This window comes from Telmatherina bonti (assembly GCF_933228915.1).
Source record: "Telmatherina bonti genome assembly, chromosome: 5".
NCBI classification, from domain to species: Eukaryota; Metazoa; Chordata; class Actinopteri; order Atheriniformes; family Telmatherinidae; genus Telmatherina; species Telmatherina bonti.
This window is the reverse complement of record NC_136623.1, coordinates 30,476,660-30,501,622: the sequence shown is the minus strand read 5'-3', so window position 1 is coordinate 30,501,622 and position 24,963 is coordinate 30,476,660. Positions and strand designations below refer to the sequence as shown.

Here is a 24,963-nt window from a genome sequence, read left to right as displayed (position 1 = left end):
GAGGCAGAAGAAGCCACAACTGTAGCAGAAGAGCTGCATTGTTAGTTTCTTTTGTGCTCTGAAAAAGACAGAGGCTTCTCAGTCGTGCCGTGAATAATAATTGCTACTAAGTGGAGAGATTGGACCTGAATTGAAAGCTGGATGTGCCATATCTTTGGTATTGAAATGCCTTACCTTTTTTTTATAGATGTTATACATGAATGGAAGTACAGTTTTAAATTGTAAAAGGCTAAATGACTCAAAATAATCCAGCATTGTGTCGTCATTCCTGCCTCTCTCCTTTAGCAATATATTAGAGATATTCCATAAGGAGTGTTTCAACTAAAGAAAAGTGACTACGGGGATGATCTAGGAGGTGTGAAGTTGTGACAAAGAGTTGTTCCTCGGTGCCACTCTCTGGAAAGAGCAAATTTCTCATAATTACATCAACTTCATCATCTTTGCCTGCAATCCCGTTTGACTGGAAAATCTGACAAAAGGATAAGAAGGACTCGTTGCATCGTTTGTTTTTGTAATAATGCTGTCATTTTTTTTTTTTTAATTTATTTTATTATTTTTTTTAAAATAAAAATAAGTCAAACTTCTTCACAGCAGAGAACTAGATCTCGCCCCATTGCAGAGAGAGCAGCCTCCCAAATCAGATAAGTGTCTCTGTGCATGAGGTTGAAAATCCATACTTATATAGGAGTTATTTTAGTGACACTGGCTCCTTTGTTTGTCTGTAATAACTATGCAGCTCTGACAAGAGACCACTGTTTCAGGCAGTATTAGCATGCAGATTCTCTGGTGTAGTGCTACACCATTCCTGTCAGTACATTGTGTATATTGTTTTTGGTGGGAGGAATGCACTGGATGTCCTCTGCTGTGGGAGCTGGTCAGTTTAATGGATTGCTGTCAAAGTGGACTTTTCAAAAACAGCCGTATTTCCATTTCTGTGGCACTAATACAGCTGTATTAGTGTGTGTGCGTGTGTGTTTGGCTTTTACACGGCTGAGCCCAAAAAAAAAAAAAAAAATTGTTTCCATGACAGATGGGATTAAATGTATTTGACTGGGTTGGTTCTGTTTAATAAACATGAGCACGTCAAACAGAGTGGTGTCCAGCGTTGTGTCATTTTTCAAGCTTATGCTTGTGAAAGGAAGAAGTTCAGGCTCTGTTGACTTCGAATAATCAATAAGCATCTTGTGCAGGCATCCTGCTTAGTTGTGTTTCAGTGAAATGAACCGTTCTGCGTAAGTACACCTGCCACAGCGTGGTTTAAACTCTCAAGTTTCATGCCTTCAAGCTCAGCAGGTAAGTTTCATTCCAGCTAAATGAAGAAATATTGGCTCTGCTGGTGTCCGCTGCAGCAGGAAGGAGCAGGTTTTGTCAAAAGAGCCCATTGTGTGACTGGTTTGTTGTGTGCCATGCAGGCCCAAGCCCATTGATGACCCTTGTTGTTTCTGCGCAGATGCAAACCAGAACAATGGCTGCGTCTCGGAGAAGCCGGCGGTGACTGACTCCACGGGCGCTGAGGGCCCCCGCCAGCCCTGGACCCCTGCCAGCACAGCTGACCCTGACGCCGCCACACCACGCCCCCACCTGGTCCGCCTCTTCTCCCGAGATGCCCCGGGCAGAGAGGACAACACCTTCAAAGAGCGACCCTCCGAATCGGACGAGCTGCAGACCATCCAGGAGCACAGCGGAGCGGCTTCAGAGTGCGGGTCGGAGAGCCCCGAACAGGACCTAGACTAGGCTTAGCTTTTTTTTTTCTTTTTTTTTTTCCTCCCTACCCTCTCTGCTCTTTTCTCTTTTTCCTCCTCTGCTCTTTGCTCTCTCGTACAAGTGAGAGACAAACACCCCGCGTTTTTGACTAATACAAATATAACTACCACCTGCAACTACAACCATGGCATCCGCAAGCAGCTCAGCACAGGCCGCCTTCGGGCTGGGCCGGAGGAAGAAGAACCCCGGGCTCTTGGATCAGATTGGAAAGTTCTTTGGAGGGGACAAGAAAAGGAAGGGCAAGGTGAGGAAGCAGGGAGGTCGAGGTGGGGAAAAATAACTGGACCTTTCTCCTGCAGTCTGTTTCATTCTACCGTTTTACTCCCAAAACCACTTTTTACTTTGTTCTTTAACACAAATTGTAAAGTTTCGTTGCCGTATCTTTGTCAAGCAGTTGGTTTTCTCTTGCTTTCACGCTGAACCGAAGGCTGACATTATGCTGCGATTCACATTAACCAGCTGTTACATGATGAGTCGACTCCAGATAATGACTTCGGGTGGGGTTCATTTTATTTTACTTTAAAAAATATTGTTTTGTTTTTATGATAAAGAGTCTGTGATTTTGAATGAATAAGTTTCTTAATATCATTGTTTTTAATGGTACTGACATTAGTAGCATCTGTTGGGTTAAATCTATCCGTAGATGTTTATGTTTGACACACTGCTGTCTGTTTATCTGAACATTTGTCAAACTGGAGAACAGCTGTGTTTCCCTTCAAGTACCTCACTTACCAATGATGATGTTTCAAGCTCGGATAATTCATGTTCTTGTCATTAAGATGTTATACTAGCAGATTATTACTGGATTTGTGAGGGTGTCGAGTTCTCTGCAGTGAGATTATACAGCTTCTGTGTCTGTGATTGTCGATGGAGGAACGTCAGTGCTGTTTCTGGTACACCAGTCTGCTAAGCCACCATCAAACTTAATTATCACATTATTCTATAAATGATCAAAGAAATAAATATATACAGAAATATATATAGTTTAATTTTTGTTAGAAATTATAGTAGTTTTAGGTATTCATTTTTTATTTTTATTGAGAATCAAAAAAGTCTGCATCCTATAACGAAGGAAAAGGCTGGTGTTATCTCACCGTTAAGTGATTTTAAGGCGTTTGTTTAGAGCTATTTGTACTTTAGTGTTGCCAAGATGTCGCCTAATGCAGAAATGCCAAACTCGCTGTCAAGGTGTAACAAAAGGGAGAGAAACTCTATCTGTTTTTAGTGTTTGCCTTTTCTGTTTTTTGTTTTTTTTCTTATCTGTTCTCCTGTTACAAATAAGTCCACTCAGTGAGACATGATGGACCACTTGGCTCTTATCAAAAACCTATTTAGCCCCTGCTGGGTCTTCTGCCTGAGTGCATAAAGCTGTGCGCTCAGTAACGCCCTCTGTAGGTGGGGGGTACAATAGAAAGTCCAGATTTAGCACCAAATTGTGGGATAATGAAGTTCAAGACAACAAGTGAAGTGTAGGTTGTCCTGGCAACCCGTTAGCCTAAATTAGAAAGCTTTTTGTGGATGTTTTCAGAAGTGTTCTTGGATCTGTATCCATCATGAGTCACATGGTTCAGCATGCTCCCCACAGAGTGCTAATCAGGGTGCGTTTTTTATATTTGCAAAGAAATCACTGTATAGCATGAAAATAGCAAATATGCATTGCTCACACGCCTTATGCCATCATACAAAGTTTCAGATTGAGGATCTCTGCTTTAGCCTGTTCTGCTGCTCCAATCTTGTTGTGCTGGAAATATTCAGGGAAAAAGGTCAACAGAACAAATGAGGAATTATGAGTTTGCTGCCATATTTTATTGATATTTTTTTTCTCTATTTTTGCCACAAATTCAGCGTTGTGCATTCTGAAACAAACAAATTTGTACAAATAGATATCGATCACCAAGGGTTTGCCTTTTAAAAGACGAGTGCTCAAGTAGAAGACAGACAGGTCCACCCCACCTTTGTTGCCTCAAGCAAAAAGAAGAAACTAAAACTGCACTAACCTTCTGCTGCAAACATTTCCTATACAAGATTTCACAGAGAAAAGAAATATTTTTAACTTGATTTGTCCTTTTTTTTTTTTTTTTTTAGCATTATTGTTAACTAGCCTGCCCATGTGCACAGAATTTGCACAGACATTTAAATCTCACACTTTTGACGTCGGCTGCAGTATTAATGAGAACGATTATGACAGTGTTTCTTTGTTGAATTGTGAATATGCGTGCATGTCTGGGTAATGCCAAATTGCTTGGATACTTGGCAGGTGTAGAGCCATTTACACACTGATCTCTCACGCTTTTCCATCTCTTTTGTCTCATGGGTTTTGCATGAGTTTCAGTCTAAGCCTGAGTCTGGGCGTGGAGAAAACATGAGGACAGATGTTTTATAAGAAGCGAGATGACGTGGTAAAAGATGACTGCCGGTCTCAGGACACAAACGCAACCGCAGAATATCTGCATTTGAATGCTAATGGGTTTTTGATCATTTCAGAATCGCAGGGATAATGATGTGCAAATTGGGAAGAAAATTAAGTTTGCATAAACGGTAGCTATTCAAGCCGAAATGAAAGAATATAACAGAATATGTTGTTTTTTTTTTTCTTTTAATTTGCATCTTAATGCGCTGATCAGTGCAAAGAAGCAGTCATACAATGCAGCACAGAAGTGAAAACTGTTTATGAATCAGGCTCTTAGCAGAACAGCTCAACGTCAGAACCCAGACTTTTGTGATACTGTACTCTAACCCCAGTGTCTTGGATGTGAGAGGAGGGAGGTGAAACCTCCTCTCGCGTCGGTTTGCTCACCTCAGGTTCACGTGTCTTTGACCCAGTCTGAAAGTTTATTCAAACCAGCAGTGGATCAGCGCATGATCTGCTGTTTCTGTATCGCCTTCAACTTTGCAGTGGATTATTGTAACCGTTTGTATCTGTTGTGACCGCTGACCTGTTCCTGATCTGATCTGATCCTGTTCTAAGCTTTTTGGATTATTGCTTGATTAAAACTCTTTAACAAAAGCTCCGTCACTGTCTTTGTTTTGTTTTAATTTGCCCGTGCCTTGGTGTGTCTTTTTTTTTTTTTTTTTTTTTTTTTTTCTGATGTAAAGAATAATAAATTGTTATTAACTACCCTGCTAACATCTAGTAACAGCCTCTAAAATGATTCCTCTAATTCTAATGTATGGTTTCTTCCCTTGTTTAATCTTATACCTTCACATGAAGAAAAACTTAACTTTGTCTGCACTCTCTGTTGTTGAATCATAAACCTTAAGACAATTTGATATATTCCACAGTTCAGTCATCACATAAACATATTGCAAACCAAAAGGAGTTATCTGGGAATGCGTAATGGAAAGCAGCGCTACTGTTTATCTCTACTCTGATAGAGCCAAGTAATGGATGACTGCCTTGGTTTGTTTATATGAGCCGGAAGATTAAATTGGCAGAAAAGAGTTGGGAACTTTTGTGGAGTTTGCCTCGGAAGTTTGTAATCAGCGCGAGGTGATTGCTCTTGTTTTCAGGTGTCACATGAACTCGTTATCATGAATTTATTTGGACTCGGATCAGACAGAGGTATTTCCTGATTAAAGTTTCAAGTGTGTTCAAGTGAACCGCGCGTTGCTAAGGTTTCACACATAAGACAGATTCAGGCTCATTTTAATACTAATTAAAGATGCTGAAAATGTTTGTATTCATGTCTTGGGTTTACAAGCAAGTACAGTCATGCACTGTGGCACAGGAAAGTTCTGCCCCGTAAAAACAAACGGCGCATGCGAGCAGCTTGGGTGGCTATGCATTTTAAAGTCATTTAAATACAAGCTGCAAATGACTGATACTGCCGAATTATCAACCAACCTGCTGTGGCTTTCACACATGGAGGAAAACGGTGCTAAAATGACCCTTGCATTTCCTGTGTGGGTTTGGGTTTGTCTCACACAGTAAACACTTCACATTCAATCCTTCTGAACCGCATGACTCCAAATGTATCACATTTTATAGATACGTTTCTGAGACCTACGCACCTCTTACATATTTCTTTTAACCCTGTGGTATAAAATGGCTGCCAGAAATCAAATTAAATACAAGCATTAACAACATGTATGAGTTTTTCTTTCATTTATCAGGCTTCATATTGTTAAAATGATTCTGCAGCATTACTATTAATTAGTAATATGGCACAAGTGATGACTACAAATAGTGCACTCAGTAAGTAATTCCAGCTTTGTGCAATGCTACGGGCCATTCCAGTGCATTGCTATTAACCATTTGCTATATATGTACATGAATGCCATAAATCTCAGTGCTTTAAATGTGAGTAACTAACCGTGCAACTCCTTAAAACCACTAAAAATAATCAGTAACTGAATAGGAATCAGAAAGTGTAGGCATGTTAAATACTTGCAGTAAATTTAATTTATAAATAAAATAAAACTATATCACAGTAATTAATGTTCTTTGATTTTAATGAAGAAAGAAAACAACAGTCCTGAAAAGTTATGGTCAGATGAAAATTGTTCCTGGACAAAATGCAGAAACTGTCTCTATGCCGGCTGCCTGCTCTTTTCTAATATGTAAATAATTGTTTTAAAAATCTAAAAAGTGTTTAAATTCTGTAAATCATCCATAAACACCTACCTGCTCCACAGTCACTGCCTATGCCTCTTGACATTTTGCATCTTTTTCTTTTTGAAGGAGGGAGGGAGACCTGCTCTCTGGAACTGATCCAGAGTCTTTAGTGATTAGATGCAGTTCCAGGCCTTGAGGCCCAGAATCCTGCAGGTTTTCTGTGTATCCCTGCTCCAACACACCTAACTTAAATAAATCAGTCACGGTGCAGAACTTCGTCGGCTGTTGGAGCCGATTAATACAAGCCAGGTTTGCCAGAAAAAGGGATCCATTGAAAACCTGTAGGATTAGGCCCTCAAGGACCACCAATGGACACCCTTGGTTTAGACAAAAACAATATAGCCTATAGACAAATACAATATAGATTTCATTATTAAAACTGTGTTTCAATGACTTGCTTGACAAATCTTCATGTTTGTAGAATAATTCAGTCTATATTTAAGTTGAACATCCGAAGACTTAGTTTTTTAGCAAAAACTAAATACCTGTGGAATTACCCTTTGTGTCTTTACAAATCAGAAGCTAACTTCAGCAACATCAGGCAGCCTCTCAACATTTAGTCCATCTATGCTCAGTGACTGTGTTTAAAAACTAAAAGGTGTGGTACTTTTAACCTTTTTAAATGGCAGTGTATCCTGTCTGACTCTACATGGTTGTGTGTTCAAAATTCTCCTCCATCCTGATGTGCAAAAAGTTCGACCATGTTTTCCAAAGCCACCTCAACTCCTGTGTTTAAACAAGAACAAAGCGGTGTTCCTCTCAGACCATAAGTAGAAGAACTCAATGTGAATTTGTCCAGCACCCCACAGAGTAATATGACTGACAAACATATAAATGAATACTTTGGAGTATATTTACTGAGTGTCAGCAGCTTCAGTATACGTCTCAGCTGTTTGTTTGTTTTTTTTTCATTTTTCAGGTCTATTAGCTGCTCCTCTCTATTGTCTTAAGGTTCCTAGATGTATACTGACATCAACACAAGCGTAATCCTGGAACTTCACCAGCTATTTTCAATATATTTGTCAAAACAGCCATTTCCAGACAGCATGTTTTTCAGAAAATTCTGTTGCCCCGGCACTTGAGATTTTCAGCCGCAGCTCCCAGCTTGCATTTCTGAATGTGAGAGTGGAATAGAAAGTCCTACATTAAAAATTGCTTTGCTAAGCAGCAACTGGAGAAAAAGACCAGATCAAATTTTGTGCTTATCTCAGAAGTTCATATCTGAAATTAGCTATGATCTTACACTAGATTTAGTGATGGATGGGTACCAGTATGATACTGTCTAAATTATATTTTAAAAATGCAGGTGAATGTAAATATTATATCCAGACAAAATAACTTGTCTGCATTTGTTCAGACTTGTGGATAAGGGACATATTTCCCTCAAAGGGGGGTGTCAAGCTGCACCTGCTGAGATGATTCAACACCAACCATCACTGTCGCTGCTACATGTTTGTAAGGCAGATCAATTGACCATATAATTTTCTTGTTGAAAAAAAGCTTCCTGAGTCGAGCACAACTATTACCGCTTTCCTCTGCTTAAATAAGGGACCCAGCTGTGAGAGATGTTAAGCATCATGCTGTTTAAATACCTGTAATTCTTCCATGTTACAACCTTGTGAGCACAGATCAACTGTTAATAACTACCGTATAAGTAAATTAATGAAAGACTATGGAAAACTGACTTCACTTCCTGTTTTCTGCTGCGATGTAGCACAAATATTTGGCCAGTTAAATGTTAAAAATTTACCATTTCACGTGTGTGGAGCGAGGTAAAACTCGGAAGCTGTATTTTATCATACTAACCATGATAGAGATGCACAGCAATAAAGTCTTCTTCCTTGCTTTGGATTAATTATTAAACATCATTCATTATGAAGCAGATTTCTGGTGAGGATGTGACCTCTAACCTCAGCGGAGGCAGGTAATGATCATTAACGAGCACTTTGTGTTAAGCTGAAGGGCATGAAAATCTTGTTCTGAATACTGATGACTACTTTCTTACACATTTATCCTAAAAACAATCAATATTCGGCATCCAGTCCTTTTAGCAATGTTTTGGCTTTTCCAGCTAAAAAGAAATTCATGTAAAATTCTTCAATCTGTTGGCTGCTTTAGGATGATGTTGTTTTGTTCGCTGTTATTTTCTTGTTTTTTGTTTTACAACAGAAACTTCTGCCAGATACAAATAAATAATATTATTAATACTATTGAATAATAATAAGCACATAATAAGCAGAACTGAAAAGGAGAAAATAAAATATGAGGTATTAAATTGTAAGAGATGATTAAGGTTACACACTACAAAATGTTATCCCATTTAGTGTTCAGTGATATGAGCTTTTAAATATTATATCTCAAACAGAACATAGAAAGATTCATTTGTAGCTGTTTTGCATGTAATTTTTATAAGACTGTACATTGAAACATACTTCCCTTGACATGTTTAATAGATTTTATGCAAAGCAAAGCAAACTGTGGTCATGAAACTTATTTATCACCAAAAAAAACCATTTCTTTGTTTCGGTTTTTCGGTGCCTTTGTTGGAAATGGTGCTGTTCTCATAACAGAACATGTGAACTATAGGGGGGTTTTATTGCTTATAAACATCACTGGATGTATCTGGAGGCAAAGCGTCAGTTTGGAGTTTAGGGATAAACATGCATTTTCATTGTAAATTCCAGTTCTTCTTTTTTCATTAACACAATAGCTTAATCTTGAAACAGTATTTGACAGTTCTGATTTTTCATTTAGATTCTTGGAAAACTAAAATGTAAGCTAACATAATGTTAACCACACCTGTTTTTTGCAATTGGTTTTGTATGTCTGCTCTCAACTGACCATGTAAACATTACCATTAGTTTAACACGACTCAAACAGTTAAAAAAAAAAAAAAAAATCAAACAAGTTATATTTTACAACCAAGCAAATTTATCCTGAATAACAGCTACTTTTAATACACAACAAAAACACAAGTGGCAACTAGCTTTTTCTGTGATATTGTAATATATGACTGTACAGCAACTAGCTAGCCTGTACTAGCTAGCATTAGCTTAATTAGCTACTGGGCTCAGTTTATCATCAATGTTGCACTGTTTTCCTAAATATTTACTTCATGGTTTTAAACATATTATTTCATAAAACTTAACCATATATATCCCTAATATGAGAATTTAACATAACCAAACAAAAAAATAAGATGAGCAAGCTGCAATTATTTAGCCGGTAACTAAAATGTCAATGCATCCATCAGCTTGGTTATAGCCTACCATAGGCCGACAGAAAGTTAGTCATTTGGCATCATCACTCAGCATCTACTTTCTGATGGATAAAAAAAAAAAAAGGGGGGGGGGGGGGAAGAGAACAAAATAAGAAATTTATTCACATCCAATGTGCCACTGGCTGCAATCGAGTTGCAATATTTAAAAAAAAAAAAAACACTTTATGCGTGCCTCCATTTAGCATCATTCTCTACATCTGCAGAGAGCTATACAAAAACACATGGATACACAGATATAAAAGAAGGCATCATTAGAGGTCTGGCAAGGAGCTAGAGTACGCCTGCTGACGTCAATGGCAAAGAAATAGTTGAAATCATTTCTTATTAGAAATCATTCTAATAAGAGTGAGCAACCTTTTTCTTCTTTTCATCTGTTTTTCTGGGTCCATTTTCAAAACACCCATAAAAGACACCCCCAGGTGACGCTACATGGATGTCATACTGTTTAATGGTAATGGCAGTGAAAAATTCCCCCCTTTGTTACATATAAAGTTCTTTGATGTGAGTAGGTGTGGGAGTAATGGATGAGAATCATAACCTTGCACACAAATGTGCACAGTAGTGTATCCATTACTTTAGAGAACATGCACTGACCTTTTTGGAAACTCACCCTTATTGTAGCCTAACCCAAAACTAGCTCCACCTTAACAGCAACACATGCCTCAAAATCTCAAGATTCTGGCCTCATACCGAAGACAAGAACTGTTCAGCATTCCCCACAGCACTGTAAATACTTGGTTCACAAAGACCTTGTCGCTGCTCCTTAACGGCTCATCTTAACAAACCCTCTGTAGAGTCTGACTTTAAAGAACTGTGCTTTGTGCTTGATGATAATTATTCTTTTCTGCTGCGATCAACCCATTGACAAGATAATACTGACACCTTTAAGTGCTCATTTGTACCATTTTGATTTGTTTTTAATGAGCTGTGGTTAAAGGTTTCCTAAGGAAGGTTAACGTATGAACGTATGTGGCTGATTAAATAAATAAATGCTACATTTCTATTCAGAGCTGCTTATATGACCACTGGCTTTCAATGGTATCAGCCTGTAAAACAGGCTTCATCAGTCGTTAACACTGACACAGTGAAAGCTAGCAAATGCAAATAAGTGAAGCACATTTCCAAATGTGATGAGCAGCATCCGCATCAGACAAAGTGTAAATGTAACCTTCCATCTTACCAAACAGAACCTAAAAACCAAAAAAGTTAAATGTCAAGTAAGTCCCATACAACGGCCTTGGGGAGTCAAATACGAATCTTTTTTGGAGGAAATTATGAATCTGCTGCTGTCACCACCTTGTCTGCCTCCAAGTATAGAGATTCTTACCATACTTAGAAGTGATAACAGCATAGTGAGTTTCCAAGGAGACAGAAAAAGGCACCTCCAGGCTAAATCTACCGGGGAGACAAGCGATAACGCCTTTTCAGGCTGCTGGTAACATGCGAATCAGATTCTGTGACATAACTTGTCAAGAGGAAAAGACGCTCCTGCATTAATGCAGTGGGGTGCTGAGTGGCTTCTGTAAATGTGTTGAGGCAGACTGAAAGCTGACAAACTTAAAAGGAAAAAGCATGAAAGCTCTGTTCTGATCACAATGTTGTTGCACATATTCATCCTGCACACCCTTGTGCAAACTATATGGACTTATAAGTGTTTATCTCTAAAAAAGCCAGGATGAAACTTTGTATTTGCAGTGTATGATATTTGACTAAACTGTTCAGGTTCATTCATAAAGATTCTTTATTAATAACAACTGGGACAGGGTCTGCTCAATTCAGCCATCCAGCAGGTTTTCCATTTATCCCTGCTCCAACAAACCTGACACAGATTAATGAGTCCTTGTGCAGAACTTAACAGGTTGTTATGATACATTTGATTTGATTCAAGTGTGTTGAAGCAGTAATACATTGAAAACCTGCCAGATGGCAGCCCTTAGAGGAATTAAATGAGCAGCTCTGATCTATAACAAGCAGTCAGTCCTCAGCAGAACTGCATGTCTGTAATGGAAAGATGTTCCTTAAACTTCAATATAAAACAGTATCCAAGCAAGTATGTCAACGTTTTAACTTTGACTCTCAGGCCTCATTTCATGTATTATAAAACATGGGTTTGCTGCTCCTCTCCTTTTCTTCTCAGGGCTCTTTCAGGGGTGCTCTGTCTCCGGCCCCTCAGAAAGCCTCCGCAACCTCCCCACGTAAGCGTGGAGCAGAGAATGCCGTGGTCCACTTCTTCCGCACGATCGTAAGTAACGCTCGTAACGAGCCACATCCATCGACCCTCATTTCAGATGTTTCAGAGCGCTTCAGCAATGCTGTCAGCTTGTTCTTTTCATCTGCTGTTCTTCAATGTTTCTATCTTCATTACATCTTCCAATGTTCCCTTGCTTTCAAAACTTCTTCACTTTCCATTAACTCTTCTTCAGGTGTCCCCTGCCCCTCCCAAGTCTAGGGTGAGTGCTTTGCATTGTTTAAGATTACAAGAGTTTTCCAATATATACATAAAACTATGATCAAAATACTTGAATATTGTTCTGAAAGAATTGATCTATGTATGCTATTGACAAGATAAAATCCAGAGACACTGCCTGGAGCCAAACTTTTACGGTTTATTTGAATGTCTGAGTTCTGCAGGCTGACATGAGCTGTGAGGATTTATATGACAGTCTCATCAATAAACTCTGCACTGACTTATATGCACAAACACAACACAGAGATGTTTGCAGGTATTTCGTTTTATATTTATGCTCCTTCCAATGTGAGTGTCTGCTTTCCTCCTGTCTCCTCTCTTTCTACCCTGTGATTCCTCCCCTCCCACCGGATGGACTCCCCCACCTGCCTCCTCTCCTTTCCATCCTGCCTTTGCACCGAGTAAGACACACACTTTTCTGTTTGTCCCTTCTTCCTTTTCTACTTCATGTCCATGTCTCTTGTTTCTCTGCAACCCCAGTGGAGAGGACTAGCAGCCAAGATAGGCCTGGTAGGTTGTCTGTAAACCGAAGGAAAAAAAAAAGGGGTTATCATGCCTAATTAAACTCAAAGGAGCGTGTGAGGTCATCCTTTCAAACTCCCTTCAAGCGTGATGCCCTTGGCTCTCCTTCCATTTGCTCTCCATCAACCTCTTACAGCTCCATAATCTGCCCATACATCAGCGATAAAGCCCTCATTTCTGAATGTGGTCCATTTTAAAGTATATCATGCCCATTTTGTGACTCTGACATATCTGACATATCATGTGTGTATATTGTACATTCATGATAACACTGACCTTACACACCTCTTCAACACACCCGTCTCAAAAGATCTTTTATGGCCGGCTGAAATGATGCTGCCTTGCGCTTCAGCGTTATCAGCACTTAATTTAACATCCTCATGGAAATGCGAGAGGCAGCAAAGGCTGGCTGTGGAGATAACAGGGAGCAAAGACTTCACTAAGAAACTCTGTGAAATGATTGGCATGGGGAGGTAAAAGTTAGGGGAACTGTTAATATTCTTTTAGGCAGTGGAATATATTCTATTTTTCTATTTTATTTTTATATTCTTTATCAACATTTTAATATTTTTCCTATTTTTTTGAAAGAGGCAACTTTTACAGCTCCAAAAATGCAATGTAAATACACCTTAATTATTTTTACTATTTTTTTTTATTATTATTTTGTTTGGGGAAATGTTTTCTGACAGAAATTTAGATCTTTTATTATTTTTTATATTTTTTTTCTATTTTCTTTTCTTTAATTATTGCATAAAAAGTAATGTTTGCCTCCTTTCACCACACCAGTAATTTCCACACAAACTTTGCATGCTTTTCTACAAGAATACACCCAAAATTCAGGCTTGTAAGTAATATATTTTTTTTTTCTTTATTAAAAAAAACAAAAAACAAAACAAAACAAAACAAAAAAATAATATTTTAATCACTTAATTCTGTATGTTATAACTACAGAATATAAACTCTTTCATCCATAAGAACATTGTGAAATGTAGCAAATTTTAAATACATCAGCAGCTCCAAAAACAATTAAATAAAAATAAAAATGAATACATAATTGTGAAAATATGGATTTTAATGCTGTTTTTCCAGGAGCAGGAAAGGTTTCCAGCTCCCCCATTCTGACAGAAAAAAAACTGCCCCTTGTGGTTAAAAATTCCGAACTATATGCAAACCGGAAACCTTTCCCTTGTGGATTTGCTGCATTGTAACATTATGAAGTCATGCATAATTCAAGCATCTGGAAATTTTGCAGGAGAGGGACACCATTATACTGTAAAATCAGGGTACAGTTTGATTTTACTGCAGCCTTCCTTGCCCCCTGAAAACTTAAAGGTGATTGGAAAGCACACATAGATGCATCCATCACTCCTGAGAATGATCTCTAGAAATTTTCACTGCTTTGACAGAACTGAAAATCAATCCGCAGTGCTCTTTAGAAATGTCAGCCTTTAAAAAAAAAAACGCCTCAAACACTCTTTGAATGTACTTTCCTTTAAATGTACTTTTTTGTTCCTTTGCAGGGTCAACAGAAGTCAAGCAAGAAGGCCAGCGCAGGGGACGGCAAAGGGACCCTGACTAGGATCTTCAAAATGGTAAAATATAAATATTATTCACATACTTTTTTGATTGCATGGGAATCATTTACTAGTGGTTTCTACTCTACTTTTCTTTCCTGAAAATTTGTTTTTTGCCTAATTGTATTCTTGCCCTTGTTTTCTTCTCTGCCTCAGTGATGATATCAGCAGCAGAGTGAGTAACTGATATGTGATGGAGAAAAACTTGCGTTTAATTCTGCATTCGTTCAACACGCTTAGAAAACGTCATCATCTCATCGCTACTGCAGCCAGCAGCAGAATAATGAGAGGCTTTCAGACACAAGCTTGACCATCCTGCATGCTACAAGCTTCAAGGCAGCACTGATATAATCATGCTGGGTATAGCAGAACCAGTACCAGTTCTCATGAGGACCTAGCAGGCCTGGACCTAACAATCTGTACCTGCTTTACAGAGAAAGGAGTAGCAGGTTTTTTTTTTTGTTTTTTTTTTTTGCATTATTCATTTGTGTGAGAAAAGTAAGATTATCTTGCAGCATTATCGGTCATTTGCCAAACAGACCATTCAGGTTGTTTAAAGGAGGCACAAATGCTTCCATGATACAACTTGACACACAGTACACATGAAAATGTTATAAAAGCTGACAGTGTTGAGATAATATCTTCTCAGTAGTATGCACTAGTATGTAGTACATTCATTTTAACATTACAATAATTACTGCAATGATCTTTTATATAAATTATATGATGCTAAATAATTTTGGCCATGGGGGGATTTCACTTTTGAAATTTCCCTCTTTGAAAACATTTGAAAGCCTTTGAATGAACCCTGTCCTGTTGATTAGTACCCATGTATCTATTTGGTTCTAGATATCTGGATAGTCAGCTCACCGACAGACTTTAGCTATGCTTTTTTTTTAATACCAGACATTTCAGGCTTGCTTCCCAAAATTACATTCTTTTTCTTCCATGCATTTTTATTATGGTTGCCTCAAATATATTGCATTTTCATTTGCTTGAACCCTTGTCATGCCCATCTACAGAAATAAACGCTACATGTTAGCAAGCTATAAAATGCTGGTAACATAAGGGCATTATAGAGACTACAATTTGACCAGACTAAGGTGACAGATTTGACAGTGGTAAAAATGATGTAAAGTTTCAAAGACAAGCCATGTGAGTTCATCTCTATTAAAATGTCCGCTACACAGTTATATATATATATATATATATATATATATATATATATATATATATATATATATATATATATATATATATATATATATGCTTGTCACAATAGTTGGTGAGAGATCAGTACTATTTTAAAAGTAGATGTAAAGACTTCCAAAAATAGTGGCGTTAAAACCATGTTGTCTGCAACAGTTTTAACTTTGTGTTTTCAGTGATTTTTTTTTAATGCAAACCAAACACTTACTTCCTCTACTGTCACCAGATTTATCATTTTGTTTACACCCTACAAAATCAGCAACTTTATCAGGTCTGAATGCTCTAAAGTTTCGTCCATCTTTTCCGTCGGTTGTGCACGTGATTTGGTTCATTTTCAGCAGTGCCATCTAATAATTCATTAGAGCGCTCTGATTTTTAGGTTCCTTGCAAATCTGTTTCTTGACACAGACGATGGTGTAAAACCGCCAGAAATTCTGGGGCAGTATTGAGTTGTATAGCCAATAAAATGAACAAACCAGAGAAGAAGAAACAGGACTAAAATTGTCAAATAAAAGGCAAAAAGATAGAAGATGCTGAGAACAACAAAAATTATGTGTTCTACTTCTTCTGGTGTTTTTAGATGGTTGTAAATGACTTAGTAACTGTAAATTACCGCTATCAAAATGACAAAGTGAACTCTGAACTCCATACTGCTTTCTGATGGATGAACACCGTGGCAATGTAAAAGATGCATGGAAGTATGAGGGAGGGAATGTATGACAAAGTTTGAAATGGATGTCCCATTTACATATGTAAGGGAGCATAAATGGGCCTGAATGCATCACAGCGTTGGGTCAAAGAAGATATGTCAAGCCAAGCAACAACCTCCATTTGACAAAAGTGAAGCCTAAATGGAAATGTCAAAAATTGCAGTTCATCCCTCATCCACTAGGAGCTTGAAAACAGAGCTAATCTTCATAGAGGCATATGTTTATCAAGGTCAACGTCACACCAGAAATAAACATGTTAATTTTTTTTTCTTTTTTCTTTTTTTTTTTTTAGAAATGACATAAAATGAGGAGTCTTGGAGGTTAAAATGAAATGCATTTTGGATGATCTCTTATTAACTTCTTTTAGTCAAATAATGCAGCTTTGACCTTAAATAGCAGATCTGCTAATGAGTTTTACATTTTAAATGTGACATTTTGAATACAATTTTGGTACATATTTACTGTGTTTTATAAAATTAAACATTAAATCTCCTTTTCTTTATCATTTTAACAAAGTGTCAAAGTGAGAAGTCTTGAAGAAAAAAATGAAAAGCATTTTAGATTATTTACCGTTCATTTAATTTATGGGTCAATGTAGTTGCAGCTGCACTTAGAATATTGAAAAGCATTTCTGTTAATATGTTTCATTTGAGTTAAGGTACAGAATCACTTCCATGATGTCACGTTTCAGTCCAGTAATCCAAAGAGAGCTGAGTTAATTTCCTACAAGTATGAAACCAAACATCAAACTAGCAGTTTTCTAAGTAATATCATCAGCTATGAAGGTTGTTGATGCATTACTTAGCAACAGCTATAAATTTCCCATATTAGGTATCCTTTTTTAGAAACTCTTTTATCAGGTTGTAAGGCAAAAATATTTGAAAAATGCCGAGGAGGTTTATTACTACAAGCCACTGTATGAAAATGTTGGACTGAGCTTGAAAATGTCACGCTTAAACTCATCTAATACAATAGAAAATTGACCATTTTCATATTAATTTACCATTAAAATCTGACACATAACAACTTTAATTAATTTATAATCAGCTTAAAAAGTTTGACATTAACTTTTGCACATTTTTCAAGTCTGTTTTGTCAGCAGAAAGTGCAAAGGTAACTGTCAAGCAGCGGCCATTAACACCGAGAAGTAAACTGTGGCAGGAATGGCAACGTTGGATTTTAAAGCCACAAGTTTAGCAGACAGAAACTTCCTGAAGTTAGTTAAAAATTTCAACTAACACCTTCATTTTGCTCACCAAAAGCATAAAAATATAGCTGAACAATACGCAGCACAGATGAAAGTTATGACTGTTCCTGGAAGGACTAAGTGATCTGAAGTTTTCAAACTTCCACACTGAAAGTTTCAGGACGTGTACTCTGTGAAACATTCAGCCAATTTCTCACCGCCTCATTACTTCTAACTGCAGATTGCTGCATTCATAATATCTTGGCTTTCCATCTCACAGAAAAGCTATAAGACGATTTGTTTTTATACATCACAGGAAGAGTGGCAGGTTTTTTTCTTTTTTGTGCTCTTTCCTGTCAGCTTTTTAACAACCAGCCACTCTCACTGTAACATAGATTAGTAAGTTCAGCAATTACTGCAGGTGGAGAGAATTTCACATTTCCCAGGGGCTGCATCTTCTTTGCAGTAAATTGTTGTCACTAAGCTACAAGAGTAAACACTTCTGGAGGTGATGGACCTCTGGGAAGCTTGTTTTGAGTCTCTCTGATTGAGCTAATTACTGTAGTCTTAATGCTAACTCACTCCTGTCACTGCAACACAAACAGCACAGTGGTCCAGGTGGAAATGAGAGCACAGCCATATCTGTTATTAAATGTTCATGTTTCATTTCTGCTAATTTATGCTTTCAGTGTCAGATTTGAATCCAAGCACAGAAGCTTGCATGACGTTTTCCTCTTTCAGGACCGATAATGATTTCCATTCTTAATGACTAGAACAAAAGCTCAGTCTTCAGCTCTCATTCTGTGAGAAGTAACAAGCTTTACACAATATGGATTAACTTCTTTAGCAATCTATAAAGATTTGTCTCTGTATAATCTTTTCGCCTTTCAGAATCTCCAACTTTTCCTGCTTTTTGATCTGAGTGAGAGAGTGGGGAGGACGTAACCGTCCCAGACACTGCTTTGTGATAAAAATTAACTCTTGATGAGTCTTCAAGACAAAACCTGAATTAAAAAGGGGAGATTTTTTTTTTTTTTTTTTATTCTCAGAGAATGAAGTGCTTCAACAAAAGGAATAAGAAGAAAGATTTATGCATTTATAAATATTAAATCTGAAGGACATGTGAGGTCAAAACCTTCTCTAACTTTCTTTACACATATACTGAAAAATCCCATAAGGAAAAACAGATAAATATGTTGTTACGAAGAGAATTATGATGAGAAGAAAAGCCCAAATTATATAATAAAGGTCATGAATATGGGATAAAATAATAATATTAATAACAAGAATAATAGAATAAGAAGAATAATAGAATAAAAATAATAACAATAGAAGAAGATTTAACACAACCAAAACAGTAGTGAGGCTGTGATATTTGCATTTATTTATAAAAGCCTTAGATAACATGAAAAATACCCCCAAAGGTCAATGATAAGTATGAATTTTATAAATGAAATGCATAAATAATGATCAAATAAGAAACACAAATTGTACATATATTTCCTTTTAAGGCATACAGTCAGTTCTTCTCAGATTGAGTGAAAAAGAAGTTCATTTCAAGATACTAGGGTGGTCAAAAGAAATAAAACAGCCAGATATTAATCAATGAGGAGACGCCGAATCAAACAGGTGTAATCAGGTGACAGCTTGAAACAGAAGTGTAGTTTTTCACATTGCACATGATGCAAAGAAAAGAAACTCTGCAATTCATCAGTGACTTTAGCTGTGCACTAACATATGAAGAAGAAGTCTAGCTCGGCAAATGAACTACAAACTTTAAACATGCAACACCGGCAAAGTGCTAAAAGGAGAGTCAGCGTTGCTGGATAAGAAGCAACGTTGCTGTAAAAGCTGGTTTACCTTGTGCTGACTTCATGCTGCTTAAAATCCATGAAAGTCAGAAACATTGTGAGGCTTCCCTTTAATGATTTGTATTCAAACTAAAAATCAAAATGAAAAGAGCTTTCACCCTTTCTGAGGTTTATGTCCTCCTTCAGCTCGCCTTAGGACACCTGGATTACTGTGTAACAGGTCATCACTGTCAAACTCCCCACTTGCCAGCCAGAACAGGTTATAGGTCAAGCAGGCACTTGACTCCAGCAGTGAGAGCCCACTTGGGGCTACTTATCTTACCGCCAGGAGTTGTTCAGCTAGCATGGGACATAAACCAGACTGATAAACAGCAGCTGGCCTGCAGCATTTTAAAGGAAGGAATCAGTCTGCAGTGCAGTACACCCAACCACATTGTACGTTTAATTAGAGTTATACAGAAAACTGAGCTAAAGTAAAGTAAAAAAAAAACGGTCTAACTTTTAACCAAATAACTTCTGTCATTAATATTCAACATGTTAGTATTTATTTAACAATAATATCAGTACCAATCAATGTTTTTGGTGATAAACAGTTCAGCCTAAAAACCACAAAACTGTTTTGCTCTTAACCAAAAAGATAAATATCAATGAATGTATTCAACTTTAACATTTCTCATTCTGTGGCATTTTTCCTTTTAAAGGTTTTTAGCTTATTTTGTATAGTTTAGACCATTTGTTTCATGTGTAGCGTACTTATTGACTGAGTCTGTTGTCATTTTACTTCCTACTATATTAGCATAACTTAGCATTTAACTTTTTTTGTTTATTCCACTGATAAAAATGGTCATCTGTGTCTGTGGATTACAAAGTGCACAGAATCAGACTGATGTGCTTAATTTGCACATGAAGCGACTTCTCTGACTGTTCAGCTTGAAGCTCATTATTCACTGGGAAAACAGATGACAGAGAAGTTGAGAATTACTTCTCTCAAGTACAGATCTCAGGGTTTATTAAAGAACTAATTAAACCTGACGACATGTCTTCTCTGTTCTCTGCGAAAGGTAAGAGACGATGTATTCAGAGAGCTCATTTCTAAACCGGTAGTGACTCATCATGATCAGGTTTAACAGCAAAGACTGAATTTTTCCTCATATAAGCTTTTGGCTACAAATCACCTGTTAACCATCAAGCTTCGTCTCAAACTTGACAAAACCTTCAAAGAAACCAAAAACCAAAACAAGTTGTCTCATTATATCCTTAATGAGGTGTCCGATGGGCTCCTCTTTAAAATAATATCAGTGTAGTCTATTTGCTGAATAAACTGTTTACATTTAATTTGCTTACTTATTGTCTTTGTTGTGTGAAGTCAGTGTCTTATCTGCAGCAACCAGAGAGCTCTCAGGTAGGAGAAGTAGGATGCAAATCAGATGGATCTGCTAAGCTAAAAGCTTTTGAGAGCAGGAGCACAGAAAAGAGGATTTTTTTTACCATCTAAAAAGCACAAATAGTTTTTGTCAATTTTTTGGACAAATTTTTACACAGTTTCAATTTTTCCATAAGATATTTCTTTTTTTTTCTATGTAGCTCTGTGTGCACAGTGGCTGCCTGACGTATCCTGCTACTGCTCAGCTGTGACTTTGTTTTATCAGTCCAAACATTCAACTATGAGACAGTAAAAGTGCCAGAAAAGCAAAAAACATGCTTAACAGCTTTAAATATCTTTCCTGAGCTCAGCAACGGAGAGGGATGATACATTGCTCGGCTAATAATGAGCACCAAACGTAATTAAAAGTCTGATGCAAACGTAAACATTTGCTATGAAATTTCTGAGTTTTAGGTCTCAGATAGTTAAAATTCACTCTGTTATGGCTCCATGCGAAGCAGCAGTTAGCTGACTCCCCCGTCACATCTCTATATCTCCAAACTGAGAGCGCTCTGCAGCTGCAGGTAAACCTGCTCATGAATACGTCACACAACCTACCAAACAATGGACAAATGGAAATAAGGAATATCCCCAGAAGGCCAAAGCAGCACTAGCTCCTACCATACAGTCTATGGCTACCTACACACACTGACTGGATGTGTTTGTTGCTGTTTTCTAGGGAAGCAGGAGCGCTTCTCCAGCCAAACGCTGAAGCACCCCTCTACAACCCCTTCCAACAGCAAGAGGGTAGACGTTCAAGAGCACGGGGCTACAAAAGAAAAGACAAAGGAAATTTTCTCATCCCCTTACACTGACCTTCCCAACTGCCTTTGTTAACACCTTAATGTTAGCTAGAGCCCCCCCCTCCTTTGGCTGATAGATAGCGACACAATCTGCCCCTGCATCCCTCCCTTCCTGCGAGCATCATGCTAAGTCTGCAGTCATTATCGCCAGTGTGAACTGATTGCTGAAGTTGATCCTGAAGCCGCTCACATGTGCAGCCTGAATGACCTCCCCCCCCATCCTCCATGGCTCTCTCTTTATATACCGCTTGAGTTTCTGTTGTGTCCTTGAAACGTTTTCTAACAGTAATGGCTAAACGGAAGCAGACCTGGAGCAGCTGAAGGTGAAGGCCGGTGCAAGCACAGCTGACTTGACCGTTATCGCCACATGCGGACTGGGTGCGAAGAACTGGGTCGCTTCTGGTTATTAGAAAAGAGTGGTTTTCTGTCTTGTTGCACTGTCTATGTGTCTCCCTCTAGCATTGTATGCAACCCCTTTGAAATACTCTTTTTTTTCTGTTTGGTTTAACACGTTTTTAATTATCGCGAGAGCCGTTTTGGTCATAATGTTTTTTCCTCGTGTGTTGTAGCTGTAGCAAAGTGTCCTGTCATGAATGTCATGTTCTATGTTTGTCGTCTTTGTACCTAAGGCTGGCTGTGAAGTTTGTGCTAAAAACAAAGAAAAGAAGCAAAATTAAGATTTCTTATTCAATCCATGAGATAGTCACATTACTAACTTACCTTTGCATGCATAACCAAATTATTTTGTAGTGTTTTTTACCATTTTAAAAAAAAAGGATCTGAATCTGAAGCATGATGCCAGATTCAGACATGTCCTCAGTGCTTTAGTTTAGTCTGCTGTAGGTCTCTTCATTGTTGTCAGTGTTTCTATTGCATGCACAGAGAACAAGTGCCTTTTCCTCTTGACTACCAAAAAAACAATGTGCTGTGTTTCCTTCTGGTGAATAATAAAGACAAAAAAAAACAAAACAAAACAAAACACAGTTTCAAAAAGGTGCTCTTTAACTAACTGTAATGACACATTACAAAGTCTTTAAGAATGTGCAATTTCTATGTAAAAAAAAAAAAAAGAAAATAAAAGCAGAAATAGAAAAAAAGTCAGCACCAACAGTTGTGCTGTTTCCATCCATCCATCTTCCAAAAGCAGGCATTTGTGATCTGAAGCGTTCATCCCTCTTTGTGTTTGTGTGTGCTTGAGTCTTGTGAGTGCTGTGTTGTGTTTATTGCTGAATGGATCCCACGAATGAATGCAAACAACCTTCTCATTATTGTATGTGTAATATGACATGACCAGCCACTTAACTTAGAATAAAGAATAATGAAAAAAAAAAACCCACTATAAACCAACCTTACTCTGAGTTTTCAGTGTGTGTTCTTTGTCTAAAATGGTCTAAAATTACCAGAAGAAATGCTGCATCACTAGAATAAAAAAAAAAAAAAAGAAAAAGAAAAGTGAAAACATGGCCATCAGTGAAGAGAAATTATATAACTAAGTCAGGTCAAAGCATCACAACAAACAAAAATATGTCATTTTTTTGTTCATGGAGCCAGAGTACAGGACTCATTAGGTGATCATTATTCATGCCAAGCTCTCCCATCTGGAGCGGATGAAGCACTCGGCATTCTGGCCCTAAAACAATCAGAGTATCTGCATTTTTATGTCTTGTTCTATGAAGGTCATGTAAAATATGAACTGGCCCTCGAGAGGATACAACGGAAATCATCTTTTAATGTCATTTATACTATATAAAACACTTCCAACCCTCTAAATAACTGAGTCATGTGTTACTACTTTTTTTTTTGCTTGCATATTCTATTTTGGACATTACCATGACTTAACATGTTATTCACAAAAGCAAAGAGAAAGATTGTATTCCTTTGCATTGTTTTTCTTTTAAAAATACAAGTTCACATGCCGCCCTGTGATGGACTGACGACCTGTCCAGGATGTACCCAGACTCTCGCCCAGTAATCGTTGGGATAGGCTTCAGCTTCCCAGCTACCTTTATTTGGACGAAGCAGTCAACAAAATGAATGAATGAATGAAAGTTCACATGCTAGGCTAGATATTTGGAATTACAGAAAAATAAGATTACAGCTTCCTATAAAACTAATGGTATGGTTTGTTTTCAGGGAGCATAAATGAAACCAGAACCAAAAAGTGAATTCTATATAGAAGAGATCCTCAATCCTGGTCCTTGAGGTCCGGTGTCCTGCAGGTTTTCCAAGTATACCTGCGGGAATGTGCCCGACTTAGACTCAGACAAGCTCTGCACACGTTTGCTAAATACACATTGATTTGAATCAGGTGTGTTGCAACAGGAACACTTGGAAAGCCTGCAGGACCCTTGCCCTCGAGGACCAGGATTATCTTGAAGACTAGAAGCAAGAGGAACAAAGCCAGGCTGAATGAGTTCATAGGTCCCCAAAGACCTCTAATAAAAAGGTTATAGCTGTATAAAAACAGGACGTGTTGGCAGGATTTCAGACACTCCTACAGCACTGTTTTAGTGATGGCCTATGATAAATCATACCTAATTCAAGGCAAATATTGGATGACATTTTGTCATACTGAGCATGCACAAGATAACTTCAAAGTGGAAAACTCCCTTTCAACTGGGAAAACCTTCAGGAGGACCAGATGCAGAGAGGACAGCCATGTTTCTTGACTGATTGGGGTTTAGAGGATAGAAAAAAAGGGACAACAAATGCCACATTGTTAAAATCAGCTCCCTTTGCATGTCTTTAATAATAAATATAACTTGTCACTTACTTTATCCCATACAGCAGTTCAAATGCTTGTTACCATGAATATCTAAGCAGCATGTAGACATGGTCGTAAAAACTTACTGAAGCTCACATGGAGCATTAAAATGAGGAAGAAAAGAGATTTTTAGTGACTTTGAGCATGGTAGTTGGTATGAAGCTCTACTGGGATTTTCACACACAGCCACCTCTAGGGTTCACAGAGAATGAACTGAGAAAGAGAAAATATCCAGTGAGTGTGACTTTTCTGGACCAAAATATCTTATTGTCGATGTTAGGGGTCAGAAGAGAGAACGGGCAGACGTGTTGGGAAAGATAGAAAGGCAACAATAAATGAAATAAAAATTGGTTACAACCAAGATGTGCAGAATGGCAAGTCGGAACACGCATCTTGTCAAACCTTGAAGCGAGTGAGCGGCAGCAGACCACACCAGGTGCCACTTCTGACAGCTAAGAACAGGAAACTAAGCAGGTCAGAGGGACTGGAAAAATGTTTGCTGGTCTGATGGGTCTCCACTGCAGCTGCAACATTCAGATGGTCAGAATTAGGCGTAAACAACATAAAACAGTTTTGGCACATTTTTGTGGTGTAACTTTTGTGGGGGGCATTTTATTTGGGCTCTTTATTTCCAAGAGAGAATAGTTTTCACAGCAGAGCCTACCTGACTGTTGCTGCTGCATCTTCTGATGGAGACTTCCAGCAGGATAATATCACAAAGCTCACATCATCTCCAACTGCTTCCTTCCACACGACAAAGTCCTCCATGTTCACTGTATTCTATAAGCTCTTTTAGTCAATGCTGATCAAGATTTAAGGCAGTTCTGAAGGAGGT

The 24,963-nt window shown here is 37.9% G+C and overlaps 1 protein-coding gene across 1 annotated transcript; it reads left to right on the top strand.

Annotated features, from left to right (window-relative positions):
- Positions 1–1,736: 1,736 nt before the first annotated feature.
- On the top strand, positions 1,737–23,108 carry mbpb (myelin basic protein b). Its single transcript, XM_079240563.1, has 4 exons — positions 1,737–2,008; positions 11,797–11,901; positions 14,169–14,240; positions 21,241–23,108. The coding sequence occupies exons 1-4, from the start codon at positions 1,889–1,891 to the stop codon at positions 21,271–21,273; spliced, it is 330 nt and encodes a 109-aa protein (XP_079096689.1). The 5' UTR covers positions 1,737–1,888; the 3' UTR covers positions 21,274–23,108.
- Positions 23,109–24,963: the final 1,855 nt, after the last annotated feature.